We start from the raw sequence: 25,389 nt of genomic DNA on the forward strand, positions 1-25,389 counted from the left end.
GTCGGCAATGATTATTATCTCATTGAGGGTTAATGGAATCTTGATAAGCTTAGAGAGGTTGAAAGTATTAATGTGCCGTCAGTGAAATCTTAAGGCTTATTATCTTTTCTATAATAGATGTTGTGTATTCTCAGTACTTAATCTTGACATCAGTTATATCCTTTAGTTTAACTAAGTCAAATTCTTCTAAGCCTAGCGATCTGAAACTTTATTGTTCTTAGGTTTACTAGTTATCTGACTTGCTTATGTTTTATCATGAACTTCATCTTTTAAGCATAATTATACACTTACTTTATGAATATATATTCGTGCTCTTATATAATCACATCTAGCATTGCATTTTGTACCAATCTCATTTGTAGAAAGTAAGGAAGTAGCCTTATGCAAACAAACGATTTTTCTTTCCTTTTAATTTAAGCATTTCATAGACATTATACAAGATTTTTGTATTCTAATTCCATACTAGGTATCCATTGTCTCAAGGATGTGACTAAACCATCACATTTTTCTGCCTCACGTCGCCAATCAGCTATCATGGTTGATGAGGAGCTCGAACAAGCTAAGCAAGAAACCCAAGAAGCGAAGGAGGAATCCTGGAAGGCAAGAGAGGAATTTGTACAAGCCAATGAGAAGCTCAAGTGTGTGATGAACTTCATGTTGGAGACATTTGGATGTGAGCCACCATCGTTCCCACCCCAGCCTCCCCCAAATGAGTATGAAGATGGTGAGAATGGTTCCCTTAGCCTTGGTAGTAGAATTTCTTAATTGCATGAGCTGTGTATATGATTATCTTGAGAATGACCATCTAAACTCAATGATCTACACACACTTGCTTGTTAGATAGCTAATTGTACTCAAGGGACCATTTATATATATATGATTATCTTTCTTGAAATTGATCTTTCACATCAATATTTTATTGATCAGATTCAAATTATAATCCATTTAATACAAAATTTGTATAATTATTAAATAAATAAATAACAACAGTAAGTAGGGGTGGCAAAAATGAGCCAAACAAAACCGAACCAAGCCTTACCAACCAAACCAAGTAAGTTGGTTACCAAGTATTTCGAAAACCCAAACTTCGGTACGGTAGTACCGAACCGACTTCTCTAAGTTGGGACGGTAATGGTAATGGTTTTGGCGAAAGTTGGTATTACCGTACCAACCGAGTTTTTATTTTTAATTATTTTTTTTTAATTTATTATTGCATATATTGATCTTAACCAATGATATATCTCAAATTAGGGCTCGTCAACGGGCCGGGCTTGCGGGCTTGTATTAAAAAAAACATAATACTCTTATTTAAGGGTTTGAAAAAATAAAATAATTATTAAAAAATATTCTTAAATAAAAGTCACAAATAAATTCTAGTTTCGAAATATTGTCGATCAACACCGATAGTCTTAAAAAAAAGTCACAAATAAATTCTATTTTCGAATATTGTCGATCAACACCGATAGATGTGATTTTGTCCGTAAAAATTATGTTTGTTTTGAACATGGTTTGACCGTCTGTACCTACGGTTAACCAAAAAAGAGGCATTTTGACATAATAAAACATCATTGACCGGGGCTTTGCCAAATGGGTTTTCTTGTTGCGACCAGACACGATTAGTGACAAAAATTAGAAATTAAGTGATTTCAAATATGTAAACAGCTTTCGACATTCGTATCTTGGTAATGGGTCCTCTCTTAGGGCATATTAGTGGTGTTTTTGGTTTACCGAAATTCCGACGATCAAACGAGGTCTGAATCATATGAAATTTTAAAATGGTCATTAAATATATATACCGATCACATATAGTATGACCGTCATTTAAGTATTAAAATTTTGTCAACTTAGTAATAAAGTGACGGTCGTACTTTTGTCGTCTTACCAACGCGCTTAGATGACGAATGACTTAATTTCGTCATCTAAGTACTTGGATGACAGCGTCTACTTGACGGAACTTAGATGACGAAAATTTCGTCACCTAGTGACTTAAGACGACGAAAATAGGATCTTAGGTGACGAAATGTCGTTGTCGTCTAAGTCATTAATTCTTGTAGTGAGAGATCAGCAAAGGAGAAGTCGACGCAGAAAAGGATCGGGGTCGGGGTCTTGGTCGCGTGATTCTGCCTCTTTTTCAACTTTCTGATTTTCTAAATTAGGTTTTCCAAAAATGCCCTTTTATACCATTTCAGAATCGAAAACCAAACTTTCGTTGCTAACAACTTCCACATACGACATCTGATTAAGGCATGCCGTATGTCTACGGACTCGTATCGACGAGCTCTACGACTTTCGTGAAGGACGTTTTCAGAGATGAGCGACGGATTACAAGTCAATTCTTAATCCTCTGGAAATATAACGTTTTTCAACCTTTAATTTCTGAAATCATTTTCATTTCGTAATTACAACAACGAGAATGTGTAGAATGTGAATTTACTTGAATTACCAAACATAATAATTTATGAGACATTACAAGAGATTAAACTTGAAAAATTCGGTATATTACATAAACCATTTACAGCCAATTTCGGTCAAAAACCATAAATTCGTACAATATTATAGATATCGTGCCTAATAATTAGGGTATCCGATCCCTCCAGGCAAGTGTTTTGAAGGATCTGATCTCTTATTTTCCCTGTGCTTCGATGCATGACTGAATTTACATTTTAAAGTGAGATATATTTAAACACTCTAGGTAACAGTGTAGCACCACTTCGCATTATTCTCAAAACATCACTTTGCATCAGAGTAAGCTGAACCCCGGAAAGCAGAGGAATAACCTAAGGATAAACTAAGCGTAAAATCGTAAACAACCATTATATCTTCACTCAAGGACTTGTGAGAATGGGCACAGACTAATATACGTATGGAGAGTGCGTTAACGGGATGCCCAAGTGATCGAGCTTAGGTCTGGTATAGGGTCACCAACAAACCCTCTTAACTAAATACGAGAGCAGAAAAAGACCTAAGGTAGCGAACTAGACGAATATTAGAAACAGGGTAGAAGGCTCCTACTTAAGATCAACAACTTTACAATCTGCGCGCTCAAGAGAAAGACTACCCTTCGATTGGTTAGTATTAATTATCACAACTGTTCACTGTGCTGGTTGAAACATAGGACAATTTTAAGTTAAACGACTGACATACTTAATGTTCAGTAAATTGAGAATCATATATCTAGTATACATATGAGAAATTATTACATATACCCGCCACATATCATACATGGTGTACCCTCTTAATGTTATTGATTCATCTCTTATAGTATTTATTTCTGATTAGTTACTTATATGTAAATAAACTTTTGTCATTTTCACTGCGTGCATGTTATACCATGACGTAATATAATTAGCTGGGTACACCACATAGAAGTGTCACGTGGTGTGGTGGGTACATAGAATAATTACTCGTATACATATATAATCATATATATAAACTGCAACTTGAATATGCAAATCAAGATGCACTTAATTTGCTACTTGATTTTTCTTATATATAGCTAGTAAGGTGGTTAATATGACTTGCGTATGCGATATCAGTTACGTTGTCCCGTTTCCATTTTTGAGGGGTTGCAAGATTCGACTACCATACCTCTCTTTGATTATATAATATATAAAGTCTAAAACAACTACATTTGCAGAGTGTTACAAAATAAATATACAAAGTCACATTTAAATATCTCCAAATTGTGTGGCAGAAATTTATAATAGAAAATATACAATGATGATTTGATGGGGTTAGGGTGCTTCTATACTCTTGGAACGAGAACACGTACCAATCGTCTCGAGTGATCGTAATCAGTTTTATAATCAATCAACGTTGTTTTTGTATTGTACGGTTAATTGTGTATCCTACAAACCCAACTAACAAGATGTGGTGCGTAGTTGACCTACAGTACGTTTCTAATGAAAGTCAAAGAATAATGTATTACGTACCATGCTCTCCTGGGTTTGCATACATAAAATAGGTTTGTTCACAATAAAATATTTAATTAAAGTAAATATATAGGAAGCTTGCTTGGTTCATTGAATTTAATCATACATGTCGTTGTTACCTAATCACAATCATACAAAATGAATATGTGATCAAGCATATGAGAATTTAAACATTATTATAATTGCAGGTTAAATATTATTTCAAAAGTTTAATAAACTTATATATATATATATAAGAATTCCAAGATTCTACATGATGCATGAAGTATTGGTAGTATTAGTACCATGGCCTCATCTGTACTAGCTCAGTAGCTCGATCGATCGTACCTTTATGGTCAACCGAAAGATAACCGTAGCCCTTTACCATGCAACAGTGACAAATTAGTTGAAGAAAACTCTTCAAGTTCCCTACAAATGGAAATTCTAGCTAGCTACTTTCCCAGTAACTAAACAAGTATGATTGTTCGATCATATATAATCATACTGATGCATCATGCATGTACGTCAGCTGCTAGCAGTTTACTAGCAATTTTCTGTAAATATTTTGTTTTAGGGTTTAGGGTTTAGTCTTTGTTAATTAAACTTTTGAGAAAATACTCTTGCGCCATATATCATTAAGCAGATCGAAGTGCAGAACTAGACTTTATATATAGATTGACCGACCGCCGACGAGTGTTTGATCATACTACCTCAATTTCTAGATGATAAAAGATCCCAAGAAGATACTGAAGCCTTATTGTTCAGTATCGCATGCAACAGATTTTACAGCGCAATTTTGTTTCAGTTTTAAAGGAGACTAATTACTTTTCAGATATAAGAAATTATGCATCACCCGACGAGTATATAGATTTATATAGCCATATATCTTTCTACGTACTTTTATATCATAATGTGAAGAGTCACGTATTTAGATCTTATAATCATCAGATAAAAGCATGCAGTTTCTGGATTATTATCTGATATATATGATTGTATAACTTGTGTTTATGCTTTACTTTCTAGTCCATATCATTTGTCCTTGGATAAAAATAAAATAAAAAATAAAAAGTTTCGAAGGGCCATTTTCTTTTCAACGTTTAAAGGTCAGAACAACATTTTTTCAGGGTATTGAGAAAAATAAGACTCGGGCATAATATCTAGCAACCCCAATTTGGCATCGTTCAAAAACAAAAAAGCAACCCCAATTTGGCAACATCAAGGACGAAAAAGAAAAACTTCAACAGACACGTATAGTTACAGATTGAAACTGTGCTCCGCAGCTCGGTGCTCACTAACAGATAGTGAAATGGAGCTAAATTAATCAAAATTAACCTAGGTCCAATCTATTAATTTATAAATAATATATAAAGTTTTTAAAATTTAATATAACGTTGAGAAAATTATTAGTAGAGACGTGGAGTAAATGGTAGGTTAAACAAAAGGTGGTAAAATTAACTATAAATAGATTGACAATTCAAAATGCATATTACATTGTTCCAATTATATATGTGCTTTCTGTACCCAAAAAATATTATATATGTGCTTAAACAATTCCACTATGATTATCCACCTCGTAAAAATTAGCTAGTAGTAAGGAAAATATTTCACGCGTCAAAGAAATCTGTATAAACTACAGAAACTAGGGTTAGATTTCTTGGTAGATAGGTAACCATATTGATTAATCAGTTTGATTAAGTAGTTTTATTAGAATTCCACAGCAATAAAACTCTACAGGCACACGTACTTGTCACATTGTCAACTCCAGTATTTTTTGTGAGAATTTCATAATTATTAAATCATAAATTGCTAAACAATGATAGTCAACAACATATATGTCATGTCAAAATTTGGATCATCAATGTTTCTAAATGTTGGCATATATACAAGGTTACAGTGAAATAAGGGTTCATAAAAGAATTGGAGGTTTTCATGTCATTTTCAGGTTGGAAATGCCGACCCATGCCAAATGAAGGGATTTGGTGGAAACCCTAGCTACTTGAATTAATGGTCTTAAATTAATAACAATCACACAGTACAAATGGTTTACTCTACGATTCTTGGATTGCTATAATGCACCTAATCCCCAACTTTCGTTTTTTATATAACTCGTCTTTCATATATTAAATGTCTATTTCAAGATCAAGGGTACGTTGAACAACGACCGAAAACAAAATTAGAAAGATGAGAAAAGGGTAGAGTGGGGTTTCAGAAAGAAAAAAACATATAAATGTATAATTTATCAAATGTGGAGGACTAAAACCATATATATTAAACCCCAAACCTCTGTCCTGATACATATTCAAAATGTCATAGCTTGTATTTACAAGAGTGTCTTTTTTCTTAAAAGATAAAAATAAAACAGAAACGCCAACATATTGATCGAAGCAATATTACACATCAAAATTCACTTATATCAAACTATTAATGACTTTTCTTTATGTTGAATCGAGAAGTCAATTATATATAATATTTAGCAAATTGTACAAGGAGGAAAAGGCCCATAAATACCAAACACTTGTTAGCCTGTACAACAAGTGTGATTTATACCACCTTTAATTATGTCGTCCATAACAATTAAAAGTACATTCTCAATCTTAGAGTAACTTATACCACCTTTATTTTAGTAAAAATGGGATACTCATCAGCCTGTACAACAAATGTGGTTTATAGAAAAAAGTTTAATAATTGAGTATTTCAACAACCGTCATTGACTAAACATTATTCAAATATAAACAACATGGTAGGAACTACAATCCACAAAATCTAACATATTCTAGTTTTTATTTGTTAGTATTCAACAAATAGACGGTACGAGACTCTAGAACCAGTCAAAAGATGTGTTAACTGATTACTTTGATTCTACTGTTAAATTTATACAATAAAAAATAAAATGCTCTGATCTAAAGTTCAAAAAAAAAAACTGCAATATACTTCTAAGATAATGTATGGTTTATATGTATGTATACAATAGTACACAATGGGCAAGTCAATGTCTAAACTACTAAGAAAAAGGGAAGATTCATGCATTTGGTATTTGAGAACATTTTACAAGCTGCATTTGCATGCATTAATCATGGATGTTAATTACGTGATTTATGTCGATGGGCACAATCGCAATTCCGGACACATTATATGTCAGATCATCTTAACTATATTTTCCTGTATGTTATATGATCTCATTCATGAAATGATTGGACTTGTTAGATCATTGTCTTGACCACCGATATGACATTAAATTAAGTCACATAGTCATGCCTTGTTTCAGTTGTTTGTACATACAAAAATGCAATTTTATCAATGGAAGCAAGTAGATTGTAAAATGAAGCCAAACATCAACCTTGGTAGTCGTTATATATATAGCTAGTCTCATTGTCAACAAGGTTCAAATCTAGTGGATTTGTCCTTGCTCTTGTTGATGCTATCCCAAACTCATTGTATTTCATCTTTATTATCCTTAGGTTTATCTTGGAACCTTTAGGCTGTGTTTGTTTCAGGGATTTTGGAACTCTGGAGAAGAAAATCATTACTTTCCTCTGTTTGGTGTGCACATGTTTGGAAAGAACTTTCCTGACAAGAGGGAAAATGTGGAGGAAACTCGTTCCATTGAAAATCTCATGAGATTCATCTTTCTTCCGAGCAGTGATAAGTCCACACTATCCCTGTCGAAATATCATATTACCAATTTTGCCCTTGATTCTGCTCAAAAATTTAGTAACTGTGAAACTAATACTTTCGCGCCTCTATTATATTTCCAAAAACCCAGTAATCGATCAAAGGTCAGACCCGAGGCTCCAGCTCTCTAATATTGGTCATCATATGATTAGGCTCTTGTAAATATCATAATGAAGTTGCCTATCAGTTTCAAATTTCAACCCTAAGATATCAAGATTTTCATTTGCAAATTCACAAACAATTAATACATAAGATGAATTATAGGCATATCATAGAGTAATAATTTTGCCTTAGACAACTTATGTCCTTCTAATTGGGTGATTAATCCCCAGTTCCCTGTTTGATGTTTAAGTTTTTGTAGTCCAATTGTTTAATTTTTTTTTCTGTTTCTGGGTTTTGCATTGTTGCAGTCACAGTCACTGTTTGTTTTCTTGGTTCTTCTATCTCATCGCCATAAGTCATATGATATACAGTAATAGCATATGTATAATTTTCCCACATTTTTTCCCTTTGTTTCAATATATATCAAAGAGTTGGATATTTCAAAATTTTATATCAAGTGTAGAAGGAACAGCAATAATGCAATCAAGACTACTATTTGCAAAGATTGTCTAGGGGTATTATTGGAACACTAAAAGTTTTTTGCTACACTAAACAAAACCTGGGAGGTAAATAAGTGGGACATTCATGAACTTACCAAACACAAGAAAAGAAACTTGATAGGAACTTCACTTTCCCATTCCCATGGGAATACCAGGGAATTGATTTCTCTTTTGGTAACCAAACAAGGTCTTAGAACGACCAGCCAACCGGTGTGCTTTTTCTTCTTAGTGGAAGGACACTTTCAAACTACCATTCTCAATAGGCATTGATAGAAGCAAATGTTAGATTAAATGAAATACGCTGCCATCATAAAGCTGCAATGGTGTACTAGATTCTCACTTTTGCCCGAGCCCCTTGCACAACATAAATGTAGTCCAAACTCTTAAAGAACCCGAGAGTAGAGCTCACCCAAGGCCAGCCTGACCAATTTTATGCCCAGTGCGGGATAAAAACTTGTGGCCCTTGCATAAAAAATATTCTAAAAAAAATTAGCCAAAGAATTTATAATAATTCCTCCAGCAGACTTACAGAATTAAGTTTTAATGTTCCTATTGTTCAAGAATCCAATTATCCAATTTTTTTTATTCTTCAACATGATTATGATATAGTAGAAAACCCAAATTAGATTAATTGTATCATTAGTTCATCATATGCAATTAGAAATTAAACTTGTATTCATATTAAAATTTTAAAAATAACTCAATTGAAACGATATGGGGGAAACCTTATAACCCATACACTAAAATTTAATCTGTAAATTGAAAATGAGTAGAAAGAACCAAATTTGTAGATGCCAAACTTCCAAATTTACCAAGTCAGACTATAGAAAGACAAAGACAGTCAAATTCGCCGATTCGAAAAGCCTAAATTCATAAATGCTAAATTCGGATAGGGCTGAATTGAAAGAGAAAGTGAAATCGACGAGAGAGGAAGTTTGAAATTGGAAGAGGATGAAAAGATATTAGGGGATTGTGAGCAATTTATGTAGAGAAATTCAGCATGTTCTTTGATTATGAAGAAGATCAATTGGCTCTAATTCTTCTCCAAAATTAATGGCCAGCGGATATATGATTTGGGAAATTGGGAGAAGATTATGGAAGAATGAGTAAGAGGAGCTAAAGAGGTAAATTGAACAAGAATTTTTATTTCAGCTTTGTGTTTAGGGAAGAGAATGGCAGAGTGCGTATTAATTGAATTATTTCCTAAAATCAATCTTTTTTTAAAGATACTAGCAACAAAGAACACATACCGTGTGTGCAAAAATATTTACAGGAGAAAAACATGGGTCAGTGGGTGGAGTAAAAAGTGGGGAGTTGAGGAAGTTACAAGGAGAAAAACCCACGTTTGTGTGGAGGAGAAAGTGGGATGTGGGGAAGTTGTAGAGAGATTTAAGAAAAAAATAATTGAATTTATATTCATATTATTTTGTTTATTACTAATTTTTAATTTATTTATTTAAATCTATTTCAATATAATCTATAGTGTAACACATAAGTTAACACATATTTTCACATGTCTTTTGGTTGAAAAAGTGGGTTTTAGTTATAAAAATATATAGATAATCAAATATATAATTATTACATATTAAATATTTAATACCAAAATTTATGCTCTTTGGTCTTGGGCCTAGTGCGATCACACTGTTAGCATTGGGTCAGGGCCGGGCCTGAGCCCACCAGAGAAGAATTTCAGAGAATCATCTTTAAGTAGCCGATCTTATCTTATGATTATTGTAACCTCATCCATTAAGATCGCTAACAACCCCCGTTTAGAGGCGGTTATGGAGATTCCGAACCAATTTAAGGGTTATGTATCATGACTGTTTTTTTTCTCAGGTTGTAATATCCCACATCGGCCAACGGAGATGGGGTGATGCGCCTTATATGTACATGCCCACCTCTATCTAACGCGAGACCTTTTGGGGTCTCAACGGCTTCGGAGGAGAGGAGAACTCCGAAGTTAAGCATACTTGGCCCAGGATAATCCTAGGATGAGTGACCCACTGGGAACGTGCTTCTGAGTTCCCAAAAACAAAACTGTGAGGGCTATGCCCAAAGCGGACAATATCGTGTTACGGCGAAGCGGTCCGGGTCGTGACAATTGGTATCAGAGCCACTCTGCCGTGTGGTGCAAGTGTGCCGACGAGGGCGTCGGACCCCAAGGGGGGTGGATTGTAATATCCCACATCGGCCAACGGAGATGGGGTGATGCGCCTTATATGTACATGTCCACCTCTATCTAACGCGAGGCCTTTTGGGGGCTCAACGACTTCGGAAGAGAGGAGAACTCCGAAGTTAAGCATACTTGGCTCAGGATAATCCTAGGATGAGTGACCCACTGGGAAGGTGCTTCTGAGCTCCCAAAAACAAAACCGTGAGGGCTATGCCCAAAGCGGACAATATCGTGTTACGGCGGAGCGGTCCGGGTCGTGACATTAATGTAATACCCCAAAAATTCATATCAAATTTCCAATGAGTTCCCTTATATTATTAAGTTGGTCATTGTCTAATTTTATTAGACGAGTATGAAAACGAAAGGGTTCGAAATATTAATTGTTCGGAAACGTTCAATTTGACGAGTCTAAGAGTTGACTTTTGACTCATTGGGTTTCTTAGAAAACTTCTTACAAGAAAGTCATAGAGCTCGTCGATACGAATTCGTGAACACTTGACACGTCTAAATCGGAGTTCGTATGAAGAAGTTACGAATCAAAAGTTATTTGGACATTTTTGGAAAATAGTATAAATAGGGGAATTAAAGAGAAAAAGGGAGAAAAATCAGAAATTTCGGATCGGGTACTGTTTATGGGTACTGTTCATATCCGGAAACCCCAGATTTTTCTCTCTTCGAGTGGCTGACTTTGGGCCGCCGGATCTCTGTTGTCCGGCCACCATAGAGCGGCGCACCGGTCATGTTTGAAGGGTTGCTGCATCCCCTGTCGATTGGTGGTAGCGCCACCCGCCATCTCGCCGCCGTTTAGGAGCGATGAAGCCCAGAAGATCTCCCGAAAAAGCATATTTCGCCGAACTTCAACTCGTCGGATCTCCCTCCTCCGGCAACCAATCGGTACGATTCTTGTCCCATTTTGAAGGTCTCCTTCCATACTACAAATCCTCCAAAATATTTAATCCCAATCGTTGTGTACTAGGAGAATCGAAGAAAAGAAATCCTAGGTTTTTAAATTGGGGCTTTTCGGTTCTTGTTAAATTGAAGTGTTTAAGCTCAGAATTAGATTTTGTGGTGAACTAGGAAGTTGTTAGGAATGTCATTTAGATTGTGGTGGTGAAATTTGGTGGTCATTGATGGTGGCCGGTGAACAGTGGCACACATGAATAGTACTATGAACATTGTTTTATTAATAGTAAATGTGAACAGTATTTTAGTAAAACAGTAAAACATGAACAGTGTTCTGTGAACAATGTTTTATGAACAACATTTACCTGTACTGAAATCGTCACCTGATATTTTACGTATCATTTTCTAATCATTTTATCATGCTATTAGGTGACTGACGAAACGAGTGAGGCAATTACTTTCAGTGTCGTGGAAGTTGTACGCAAGAAAGAAGGTTAGTAGAATCTCACAGTGACGAATCCACCCTTGCGGAGATTCATGATTGCGCTAAATTTAAAAGAATGAACTATGATATGTATATGATATAGTGGATTGTGTATGTGTATAATTGGTAAAATAGGTACATATATATGGTTTTCTATATTATATACTGTCGTAATTTCCATTTGCGAACGAGTTCATTATAGCATTGATATTTATTTATTTGAGCATGTCAATTTGATTTGTAAAATATCATTTGATGATTGATTGTTTGTAAATGGTTTTAACTTGAGTTATGTTAAAACGTTTTTTGTTTTTTGTTTTTTGTTTTTTTGTAGTCTGTGGACCTGTCTTCGGACGTGTTGGCATGTCGGAACCTAGCCTTGGCCGGGCGAAAGTTACGATACAGTTAGAGCTCTAGTATGTCTGTCGGGGTACTAACATAAGGGGTAACAGATGTGTACCAGCGCTTATGAGTACCCATATTTTGGACATTGGGTAGCGAGAGGTTGCCCAATGTCGGGCGGCGTACTAACATGAGGGGTAACAGAGGTGTACCAGCGCTCATGAGTACCCGTATTATAAATGTATTTGGGTAAACAGAGGGGTTGCCTGATTTCTCATGAGCACTTATATTTTCAGATATTATTGGACAACCATGGGCCGTCTAATGACTCATGAGTACATTTATAATTAAATGTTTTCAGTATTTTTCTTTTGGATATTGGGTAGCGAGTGGTTGCCTAATGTCGGGCGGCGTACTAACATGAGGGGTAACAGAGGTGTACCAGCGCTCATGAGTACCCGTATTATAAATGTATTTGGGTAAACAGAGGGGTTGCTCAATTTCTCATGAGCACGCATATTTTCAAATATTATTTGACAACCAGATGGGCCGTCCAATGACTCATGAGTATTTTCAGTATTTTCCGTATTATAAATAAATGTTTTCAGTATTTTCTTCAGTGTTTATATACGAGTTGTATTATTGATTTACTCATACGACCTGAAAAGCTGACCGGGTTTGTGTTTACAATCCCAGTGCACCTATTCGATGGTGTAGGGGATAGTTCTGCAGGTGTGGATTAGCAGAATTAGAGGACTTCCACTGAAGATTGTCGAAGATTTCTTTCTGCTGTTTGTGGTGAGGATTGAGTGAATTTTACATTTTCATTGGTTGTATATTATTCGAGTTGACTGAGTCATGATGTGGACTCAGTTTCGATACACTGTTATGATAAGATAATTTCAGTATATTTGAGATTGTTTTTGAGTTTTCATGACTTCGAATTCAAATTTTTATCATTCGAAATTCGGGATTGTGACACAGGTTGACAGCGGGGAGTGTTTAGCAGCCTTGAACCTCCCCATCGCGAAGACATTTGGCGAGACCGCTATCGCACCAGTAACGAATTGAAAATTAGTGGTACAAGAATTGCAAGGATGGCAACAAAATGAGACGGACTGAGATCCTCTCCTAATGAAAATTCTCCTAATATTGCCTAATAGGTGAATCTCGACTGTTCATTGTAAAACAACGATCATATTACTTCTTCCTCTCTCCTCTCTCGGCTCCGCCACCCTATAAACCATCGTCTCTGCCTTCCTCTACAGTGACCCAACACCTTCTTGGTTTTTTTTCTCTATTTCAGTTCATTCATGAGATTTCCATTTGTTGTTCAAGATCCTGGTAGTATTCGTTAATTCTTTAAGATTCGAAACACAACTCTAAGTTAAAATTTATGCTTCAAATGAATGCTCTCCAAGAAATAAGAAACACCAAAGTCATTTGAATTTGAAAACATATGACAATGGCAAAGTGAGATCGATTTCATATCATCTTTAATTTCGTCATATTTGGATTCCACGCAAGTGACAATTAACTTGATCGTCTTCGTACAAATCCCATACTTCTTTCTTGTTCCGAGTTGAACAATAAGAGTACAAATACATAGAGGAGAGTTCGGGGTCGAAAGGTAGAGAATTTGGGATATGAAAGGAGGGATACCGAGTTTGAATGGAGAAAAAATTAGGAATGAATTGGGTCACCAGAAAGGACGCTGGTGACGGGTGTAACGACCCTAAAATTTCAAGCCTAAAAACTCAAAATTTCAAAGTCGTTAGAACACCAAAACAATCTCAATGAAATCGAAATCATTTAACGTGCACAGCGGATCATCACTGAGTTCTCAATACAACTCAGAAAACCAATTATTACAAACCAAACATATAATTCAACATTATATCAATTGGAAATGTATAATCCTCACAAGATAGTCACACCAAATCCTCACGCAAGCTGGAGATAAATAACTTCAAGTCCTCTGAGCGGTCCGTCAATTCCCGCTAATCCACACCTGCGGAGTTATCCACTACACCATCGAATTGGTGCACCGGGATTGTAAACACAAACCCGGTAAGCTTTACAGCTCGTATGAGTAAAATGAAAATATATAACTCGCATATCAATATATAAGAAAATCCACAAATCAAACAAATATAAATGCACTCATGAGTCAGTGGACGGCCCATCTGGTTGTCCCAAAGAAAAAGAAGCGCTCATGAGAAATTAAGTAACCCTTCTGGTTACCCAAATGCATTTATAATACGGGTACCAAGAACGCTGGTACACATCGGTTACCCCTCTCGTAATACACCGCCGATATTGGATAGCCACCCGCTACCCAACATCCAAAACAATCTGAGTACCCATGAGCAGATAACCACCCGTTACCTCACATGCAGTACTAAGGCAGACAGACTAGAGCTCTAACTGTATCGTAACTTTCCCCCGGCCAAAGGCTAGGTTCCGACTTGCCACACACGTACAATAATCTCACATCATATTGTACCAATCACGTCCGAAGACAAATCAACATTTTAACAATCTCAATGTTAAAAATCACGTACAATAATCTCACATCATATTGTACCAAAAATCATGTCCGAAGACAAATCAACATTTTAACAATCTCAATGTTAAAATCACGTACAATAATCTCACATCATATTGTACCAAAAATCATGTCCGAAGACAAATCAACATTTTAACAAACTAAATGTTAAAATCACGTACAATAATCTCACATCATATTGTACAAATCAAAATCACATGCTCGATATTTAAATCTCGTCATCGAAATGACATAAATCACGATAAAATCATAACAGTATATTATATAGCAAACTATATATATATGTACATATTTACCATTTATACAATATATATATATATATATATATAATCCATTATATCGTATACATGTCATATTTCATAAACACGTCCGAAGACAAAAACTCGTCCGAAGACAAAACTCGTCCGAAGACAAAACATTTTAACAAACTCATGTTAAAACCACGTACAATAATCACACCTCATATTGTACAAAAATCACATCACATGCTCAACATTTAATTCTCGTCATTCGAAATGATCAATTCTAATGAATTCATAACAGTATATAATATAGCAAACTATATATATATATATATGTACTTATTACCATTTATACGATATATACGTAATCCACTATATTGTATACGTGTCGTAATTCAATATTAAAAACTCTTGCAAAAATCTTGGAATCACCGCAAGGGTAGATTCGTAAATAAGTGAGATTTTACTCACATTCTTTCCTGCGTGCAACTTCCACGACCCTGAAAGTAATTTCCTCACTCGTTTCGTCAGTCACCTAATAGCACGATAAATGCTTAGAAAATGATACTTAAAATATCAGGTGACGAGTTCAGCACAGCTAAATGTTGTTCATAAAACATTGTTCACAGAACACTGTTCATGTTTACTAATCACTGTTCACAGTTACTGTTTTACCAAAACACTGTTCACAATTACTGTTTTACCAAAACACTGTTCACAGTTACTGTTTACCATGACACTGTTCACAGTACTGTTACAGATCACTATTCACAGTTACTGTTACATATCACTATTCATGCGGAGTTACTATTCACAGCCACTATTCATTCGGCGTTACTGTTCACCAACCGCCACCAATCATCGCCAAATTTCACCACCACAACCTAAACAACATTTCCAACAACTTCCTAGTTGACACCAAGGTCTAAATCCGAGTCTAAACAGTCCAAACAACGAAGAACACAAAATCGGCACTATTCACAAACCCTAAAAATTGAAATTTTGATTCGGGTACTTACACTTCGATTTGGCTCGATTCCTTTTGTGGGAATGTTGCTGGGACTGAGACAAGCAAAACCCCCCAAGAATCTTGAGCCATGGTGGCCGGAGGAGGCGGCGCCGCCACAGCAGTATCTTCCGGCGGTTGCTACACCGTGTGTGGTTGTCGCCGGAGTGCAAGGCATAGCCCAAAAGATGGAGCTCGTCGAGCCCGTCAGTTTGATAGGTGGCACGACACGAGGCGACGTCGGATGGTGGAGAAATCGGCCGGAGAAGGTTTTTGGGTCGGGTGAACAGTACCCGAGCTCGGGTGAACAGTACCCCCGAGCTGATTTTTGGAAAAAAAATCTGATTTTTAATCTCATTTCCTTCCTTTTATACTATTTCCAGAATCGGAAACGAACTTCCATCGTCAATAACTTTCGCGTCCGACGTCCGATTCGAACGCATGACGTGTCCACGAACGCGTATCGATGAGCTCTACGACTTTCGTGAAGGAAGTTTTCGCAACCGAGCGACGGAATAAAAGTCGATCTATACGTTGCGGTAACGTTACGTTTTCTAATTAAACGATCCGAGAACGTTTCCGTTTTCGTTTCGAAATGTCGCAAACCTCCAATTGTCGTCTTGAATTAATTTCACAAGTTGAACACTTTGAAAATACTCGACATTTAGTTTCTAAAAATTCGGGTTATTACAACGGGGGCTTCTAAGCTGCGGCATAGATTCGGGGATGGAAGTGAGAGAGGAGAGACCGGCATCCCCTAGTTTTTTTCCTTTCAATAGAGGAGAGTTTGGGTTCGAAGAGTTGGAAATGTGAGAGGGAGAGAGCATTGCTGAGAAAAGGGTAGGAGAAATTATTAACAATGGAGATCATCTTAACCATTGATTGGTAATGAAGGGTTGGTATTCACTTATTAGGCAATATTAGAAACTCTCTCATTAGGAGAGGATCCGAGTCCATGAGAGACTACTCTGTCCGACAATTGACATGGTTGATTGGATAAGGAAGGAGGAAGGGGTAGTACTTGTCGATCTTTGGTTGAAGAGAGCAACTTTTTTTTTTCTTCGTGAGAGATTATGATAAATAAGAGACTTATTGTCACTCTTAAAAAAATAAAAAAATAGTAACATACATACTGATTACAGAATCAGTATACATACTAAGATTTGTTTTTACTACATACATACTGTAAAATGTTTTATTGTTACCCTTGGCTCAATATGTAGAATGTTTTAATTTATTTTATCAAATTATATAGAATTAGTTGGCATATCAATTATGGAGTAATTATTAAATATATACCCGTCATACCACGTGGCACTACCATGTGGTGTACCCAGCCAATTATATTACGCCATGATATAATTAACATGCATGCACGCAATGAAAATGATAAAAGTTTATTTACATATAAGAACCAAATAAGAAATAATCACAGTAAAAATGTACTAATTACATTAAAAGAGTACGCATTTTGGGATATGTGATGGGTATATATAATAATTTTTCATCAGTTGATATATATGGAGCAAGTTTCGATTTTTTTATTAATGATATACGAGCCTCCTAATCCATAATCTATCTACGTCAAGTACGTATGAATGTGAACAGTAAAACTTGAAACCCAGTCAAGGCAGCTTTGTCATTTCCAGCCTAGACTGAGAGAAGAGGCTTGGTCAGCCCTCATAAGGAAGCCCAGAAGCAGTTTTTAAATTTTTTTTTTTTTAAATCGGAATCTCTCTGCAGGTCTTCTGTGGTTTTTCTGAAGAGAGAGAAATGGATATTTTCAAGAACCGCTTTAGCTGAATATTTGGTTTACAGCAGGAAACAAAGTCGTCTACTCCATAGAGAGAGAGAGAGAGAGAGAGAGAGAGAGAGAGAAAACCAAAGCTTTGTCTCTTTTTGTTTATATTGAATTCCTCTCATTTGGTCTCACTCTCCCCCCTCTTTAATTCTCAACTCAACAGCTAGCAAAGCTTCTCCTCTCCTGAGCTACACATCACCGACCCTTCTCGCTCTCTCTGTGGATTTATATGAAGGTGTGATCGAGAGCTATGGTGAACAGAAAGCGGTTTCACCACTGAAGGGGGTTTTGAAGAGGCAGAAGAAAGAGCAGGAGAGCAACACAGGTTGGAAACAAAGCTTGCTAGTTTCATGGCTTCCAGAAATCAACTCGACCCGCAACAACAGCAACCACAACAACAAGAACATCATCATCATAATCATCATCAAATACCAAACCACCACCATCAGCAGCAGCAGCAACAACAACAGCATCATCATGAAATTCAATATGGAATGATGCAGTCATCATCCTCCAACATCCCATCTGCGAATTTCATGTAATTTCATCATCATTACCTTAGCGTCTTAATTGTTTTCTTATTTGTTTATTCTATATACTAAATGATATAAGATTTTTGTGTATATATTAGAGGAAGCAACAAAGATACTGGAGCATATGATCTGGGCGAGTTAGATCAAGCTCTTTTCCTCTACCTCGATGGCCAACAAGATCATCATCATCATCACGCTTCCCATCACATTCAAGACCAACGACGTAAGCGGCTTTGTCCTTTCAGTTTTTCACAGAGAATCACAAGGCTGGCTAGGGGAATATAATTTTACCCTTTCGCTTGATCAGATCAAATCACAAGAGATTTGGTTTTGGCCGGAGGTCACAGGAAAAGCCTGTTCAACAGGACTAGTTTTTCCCATCTGCTTCCTTCTGTCGACAGTACTTTTTCTTTGACCGGATCCTATAGGATAAAATAAGTACAATCACAAGGGAGTCCTCAATTTTTCAATGAAATGGATTCCGTCTTCACTCTCTTTCAGATTTAACTATTTTCTTCTCCTACTTCTTTTTCCTTCTCAATTTCTTGTTGTTTGGAGCTTGGACTGTGACATATATTTCATGTAACAAATCAAAACCCATTATGAATTTCTTACGAATCCTACATGTACTGAATAAAGCTAGTACAATGATTCTGTATTTTTTTGGGGGGTATGGGTGTTTTGTTTTTCTCATTTTGATTCTCATACTTCTCTAGCTTGCCTTCTTCTCTCTTTTCTTTCAATGATTTGGGTCTTTCTCTCTCTCTCTCTCTCTCTCTCTCTCTCTCTCTCTCTCTCACAGTACATACAAATGCTTAAATTGAGTCTGGAATCATAGGAGTAATGCTTAACTTGTAGGAAAATTGTGTACTGCAGATCAAACTAGCTCAGGAATGAGGCCTCCAACTTTGAACATTTTCCCATCTCAGCCTATGCACGTAGAGCCATCATCAACCAAAGTATGCATAAAATTTTTACTCTAACCGTTAAATGTCATAATTTTTTTAGTACTTTTCTAATTTCTTGCTTGGTCCGTTGACATTATTATTTTAATTTTAGTTCTCCCGTAAACTAATGGGTTTGTTCTGTGGTTGGTATACACAATAGGGTGTTAGTAATGCTGGAATAGTTTCTTCTGCAACTAGTGATTCAAAGAGACCATCAGAGCCGTCCATGGAGTTGGCCAACCCACGCAAAATTGATGCTGCTGCTCCATCTGGACCTCCTGAACCTGCCAAGACTATCAAGGTAAACATCCATACTAGTGCTAGTATTTATTAATTAGTTAATTGAAATTGAGATTCTCCCTTATTCAGAACATCTTAGTGATAAATTAGCTTAATAATGTTTACGATTTTTGTGTTTACTTGAATGTTTTGGCAGCGTGAGGGTAACCGCAAGGGACCAACTACATCAAGTTCAGAGCAAGAAGGACCAAAAACACCAGACCCTAAGGTGACTAGCTAATTAATTCAAGCTCTTCACTTTTCGTTGAAACCATTTCTTCACTTCTATTTTCTTCTTTACCTATAACGATGTTATTTATACTTGTGCTGTGCTTATTATTGGGAAGACACTGAGAAGGCTTGCTCAGAATAGAGAGGCAGCCAGGAAAAGCAGGCTCAGAAAAAAGGTAAGGTCCTCCCTTAATATCGATCTTAATTATCATTTATCTTCTATTCTCCACGTACGTTAATGTCTAACTTTCTTTTGTTTTCGGTTCCAGGCATATGTTCAGCAGTTGGAGTCGAGTAGGATTAAGCTCACACAGCTGGAACAAGAGCTGCAAAGAGCTAGAACCCAGGTGATATCTATATCCATCAGTTAATCTTATAACTGGAAGGACATGTTGATCGATTTAAATTAGTTTCAGTTTCCCAAATATGTTTCTAAAACTTGGTTTTATTCTTTCTCTTTTTAGGGCATGTTCTTTGGAGGTGGTCTTGTAGGAGCAGAACAGGGAGTTCCGGTTGGTATAAACAACACTAGCTCAGGTAATAACTTTTGTTTATTTTCTGAATAGCTCTAATTTAGCTTTCTTTTCGCCATCTCTGTAAGCTTGAATCCAGACCTGATACTCATTTTTCATCTATCAAGATGCTGCTATTTTTGACATGGAGTATACTCGCTGGCTCGAGGAGCACCACCGCCTAATGTGTGAGCTCCGAGCAGCTGTGCAAGAGCATTTGCCCGAGAATGAGCTAAGGCTGTTTGTGGACAACTGTTTGGCACACTATGATGAGGTGATGAACCTCAAGAGCATGGTGGCCAAAACCGATGTGTTTCACATTGTTTCAGGCATGTGGAAGACTCCAGCTGAGAGATGCTTCATGTGGATGGGTGGATTCCGGCCCTCTGAGGTCATTAAGGTAATTCCATATATGCTTATGCTTGATTAGTTGATTAACCCTAGTTTAGCAAGCTCATCTGAGTCATCTCTCACCCAAGTCATTAATTTTTATGCAAGTCATGCAACAACAAAGTATGTGGAAATGAAATTGAGAAAAGGACATTACTAGAATTTATCGGACTCAAACAATTAGGTCACATTTACGACCTTGAGAGGATAAGGAAAATTTATTGTATTTGTCGGTTATATATAACCGTCTTCGTTTCATTAACCTGTATTGTGGGCTTCATTATATTGCTATGAGGAAATCGTTCTGCATAGCGACGACTTCTATGTTTCAAATTAATTTCAACTTTTAACGCTTTATTCTTTGAGCGTAGAAAAAAAAATATAAATAATTTTCAGTCTATTCATGGGAAAAACAAGGTTGTATGTTGATCATTTATCTAGTAACTATAGCTTGTGGTTAATGGTGTCGATCAATGCAAGTTATTATATGAACCTAATTACCGTAATATGTTTTATGTCTGGAAATGTAAAATGAAATTATATGATTCATGGCGGGTACTATAAGTACTTGTCGGTTGAAGTGGGAAAGAATATTGATCAGTTTCTGTCTCATGAATAACATAAATGACGAAAGGTATCGGGAGGGGTTTCTAGTATAAGGCCGAGTTAGGTCTCCATTTCCCCTAAAGTGCGTATGTCTCTTACTCCAAATAATTGTCTATCAATCTCTAAAGAGACTGAGAACTATAGCCAAAGAAAGAGAGTTGTTGCGGGGTGTCTAGCTTCCTCTGTTTAATTAATATCTCCTTCAATTTCTTTCTTTCTATGTTTTCTAAATTCATACAGAAAATGTCTCGTTCTATCTTCATATGTATGTTTGGTTTCTAGCAAGTGAATACGAAACACAAAATTATAGCCAACTAAGTCGGGTAATCGTTTCATCATCATAATATTTACATGCACTAATAGATCATTAACTAACAGCGCGCTATTTGTAACTAAGAGTGTCGAGCTTTTCCTAATAGATTATTGTGACCCAAATCGAGCCACTGACGGAGCAGCAACTGATGGCTATTTGTTCGTTACAACAATCCACAAGTGAAGCTGAGGACGCTCTCACACACGGGCTTGAAGCTCTGAACCAGTCACTGTCGGACACCATAGCCTCCGACTCGCTGAGCATGCCTCCTAACATGGCTAACTACATGGGTCAGATGGCTTTAGCCATGAACAAGCTCTCTACCCTCGAAGGGTTCGTCAGACAGGTACATATTCTATCGCTCGCTCGCTGTATGCAGTTGCTATCTGCACTTTCAGATCATCATTTTAGATTATGCGTAAGAGGAGTTGAGAATGATAAATAATAACATTACTACGTATTATATAATTGCATGGTGGTCCATTGTGGTATGTAATATCCTGTGGGGTGGGGGCCGATTAGGAGAGGAATAATATCTGGTCGAGTTTGGGTTGGGAAATACCTACTCCAAAACCACGAACTACTCCATGTCTCACTTTCTGACTCTCTTGATCATGAACATGAGGTTGATGGTAGGTACATGGGAATCTATTTTTTATCTGCATGACTTGGTCTCCCTCTCACGAAAGAGAGAAAGGTTGTCCCTGTGTGCACTATTTCCATGAAAGCGACTCAGCGCATTCAGTTAAGTCCCTTCCTTCTACGCTTCCTTAGGTTTCCCAATCAAACACAGCCTATGCCCATTAAGTTCAAAAGTTAGAAACAGATTTAATGCGCAGGAATTGAACATCGTATTAGATCCTTTTGTTTTACCTATTTCTAAAGTAAAAGAAAAAAAACCACCATTTATTAATTTAGTTGACAACTTATCAAGCTAGCTAATTAACAATCTATCTATGTTCAAATTAAAACTCTTGAGCATTGGTATATACCAATTCATATTGTACCTTAATAACATCCATCTATATATAATAGTATTCTGATTAATTAGAAGTTTATATAATCACCTTGTAAAAGATAATTATGAATATATCCGGCGTAAAACGAAACATTTTCATCTTCGTGATTACCGATCCATGCTTAGATAAAACATTGCAAGTAATTATGTTAATAACAGTTAATATTTTCAGGATGAATCGTCGGCTAGCTAGTTTGATACAGCTAAATGACTGAATAATCTCCCATGCATGCAATTCATTGTTGTGAATGTATATTAAAATATTTTCTATATCGTGGCTTGCATGCACTCCACTCTTTAGTACTAGGGTTCGCGCTCTATAGTGTTTTTCATTTTGCAAGCTCTATGAAGATCACAAAACAAGTTCTGAAGAGGAGGCGAGGAGCAATGGCACAGGCCCCCAATTGTTTGGGGCTTTATATATACATCTAATATATTTATTAATCTTACAAAAAGGCCTCCTTGGATAAAACATCGAGTTGTTTAGTTGGCATTTGATGGTCACTAACTTGCAACCTTCCACCACCGGTTTAAGGGTTCAATTCACATCACTGCATTTTTACTTCATTTTTTTCTTTCATTCTTTTAGGCCATATTTCATTCCTGATCTTTTTCTTTAATTTGTAGATAGTAGATACATTTATCCAACTACCCCTCATATTTTTTTTTGTATTTCCTTCATTCTTTTTTCTTGATTCATTGGATAGATACACTACTTATCCTTGATTTTTTTCATATTTTTTTCACCTATTTGTGTGAGTTTATAAAATATTTTGTTATTCTCAAAATTATCATAGTTTGTTGTTAAAGAAATGAGAAAATGATATATGATTAGACTCAAATTAATTAACAATAACAAATAAATTGTAGGTTGTAAATTTGCATTAATATTTTACAACTAATATCTATTTATGTAAGACTTTGCCAAATACTAGGGACGTGATTTCAATCTCGCACATGGCCTCCAAATATCTTGACGGCTACGAAATTCTCTGGCCAAGTGTGGAAAGATCGACCGAGCTGGGTATCCGGGGAAAACAGAAAAATCAGTAGCCCTAGTTTCCTCTCCGGCCGCCTGTGGTAGAGCAAAATCCTCTGACCTAGACACGTAGCAGATACCCATCTTGCTGGTTTCCACTGATTTACAACAATCTATATCGTAGAGAACCTAGACCCATACCTGGATATGAGGTCACGGTCGTAACAGTTTGACTCAAACGCCCCACGTAGCCCCTTGACCCATAACTCTCTTTTGACCCTCACTCTTCCAAGATAACCGTTTCCAGCCAAACCCTAGCCTCTTCGTCTGTCTTCGTGTAAACCCAAAATCCTCCGGATCTTCCTCACTGCATGCATGTCATTACTCATTACTGATAAATATTTGAATATTTTAGAAAATTAAGATTGGTAGATGGGTAATCGTGGTCTGCATATTGAAATGGCGAAGAAGTCCAAGTCATTGACAGATTATCCTAGAATTACTTGATGATAATGGCTTCATAGTGTCTGTATTTATTTTTCTTTTCCTCACCTAATATCTAGTCAATTCTTTGCATAAGGGTCAGTAACTCTACCCCACGACTCAGAATAATTACCAAGAAAATCCGATCCACATGCATTTCATTTTCCACTAGTAGATTATGATTTGGTTAACCAATTTCATTATCAGTCTCTTAGTCTATACAACAAAGTCAAACGTCTGCCTGTTGTATAAATCAGTGAAAATCTAGCTAGGGTTAGTGTCATTCTGTTTTATAAGTAACTACGATGTAAATGTAAATACTTAAACTAACGAAAACTTCTGTAATCTGTGCTGCAGGCTGATAATCTAAGGCTGCAGACGATTCACCGGCTGCAGACACTGCTGACTACCCGCCAATCGGCACGGTGTTTGCTGGCAATAGCTGAGTACTTCCATCGTCTCCGAGCTCTCAGCTCTCTCTGGATGAGCCGTCCTAGACAAGATCACCAAGGCTAAGCATCCAACGTATGCAGCTAGAGCTGAGCTAAGCAATATTCGTGATCGACATCGCAAACTAGCTGCCGTTAATTAATGTAATATTAGCGAGCTAGTAATTTAGAACCAAGAAATATGCCATCGTAATTTTATACATGTACTTGTCTTTGTCTTAATGTTTCTAGAGATCAGATGTATAGCTAGCTAGCTAGACAATTAAACTGTATATTTAAATTTCAATATCACACCTTTAGAATAAATTTGCCCTGTGTCGGTTCTCAATCTCGTTGGGTAGAGCTAGAGATCGATACGATCAACATCGCCGACTATTCTGACAAAGAAAAGACCAAGCTGATGATGAAGAAGAAAACTAGTTTAGTTTGTACCAATATTAACGACTACTGATTACTGAACATAAGAAAAACGGAAGGTCTTAAATTACTTCCTTGGTGTTGATGATCGCGTTCACTTAGAGACAATTTGACCGTTGAAAGTTGGAAGTGAAATATGCAGGCAGGTCGAATCGATGTTGGGGCATATATGAATTCACAGTGAAACTGTTTCTTTTTTCTTGCTGTTGTAGAGTTAAACCTAAGCTTTATTTTCAAGGAGTAGAAAATTCGTATTACACCCATAGCTTCACCAAGTTACCGTTAGAAAAATGCATACTCGCTAGCTTGATTCTCACGTACGCGTACATTAATACGTTTATTTGGGTTATTTAAGAACAAGGAATTGCATTTAATATAAACAATTGAAATTGTTACAACAACTGTAGGACAAAATCGAAAAACATATGCACAAATTGATAGAATTGATGCATGTCAAATATCAACATAATCGACCGCCTAACATTGAAAGGTATTCAGTTAGGGGCAGAACTAGAGAATGGGTGGAG

General features: G+C 36.4%; 1 protein-coding gene and 1 long non-coding RNA gene across 2 annotated transcripts; one reads left to right on the forward strand and one right to left on the reverse strand.

Annotated features, from left to right (window-relative positions):
• Positions 1-13,877: 13,877 nt before the first annotated feature.
• On the reverse strand, positions 13,878-16,214 carry LOC126800039 (uncharacterized). Its single transcript, XR_007672676.1, has 3 exons — positions 15,918-16,214; positions 15,370-15,433; positions 13,878-14,113 (listed from the first exon to the last, which is right to left on the reverse strand). It is a non-coding gene; the product is annotated as an uncharacterized LOC126800039 (long non-coding RNA).
• A 1,173-nt stretch (positions 16,215-17,387) lies between these two features.
• On the forward strand, positions 17,388-24,859 carry LOC126796934 (bZIP transcription factor TGA10). Its single transcript, XM_050523649.1, has 12 exons — positions 17,388-17,391; positions 17,967-18,243; positions 18,337-18,461; positions 19,115-19,197; positions 19,346-19,486; positions 19,622-19,693; positions 19,812-19,871; positions 19,965-20,042; positions 20,160-20,232; positions 20,336-20,607; positions 21,623-21,862; positions 24,354-24,859. Exons 1-12 carry the CDS (start codon positions 17,388-17,390, stop codon positions 24,510-24,512), a joined length of 1,584 nt encoding a protein of 527 aa, XP_050379606.1. The 3' UTR covers positions 24,513-24,859.
• Positions 24,860-25,389: the final 530 nt, after the last annotated feature.

Source organism: Argentina anserina, chromosome 6, assembly GCF_933775445.1.
Source record: "Argentina anserina chromosome 6, drPotAnse1.1, whole genome shotgun sequence".
NCBI lineage: Eukaryota > Viridiplantae > Streptophyta > Magnoliopsida > Rosales > Rosaceae > Argentina > Argentina anserina.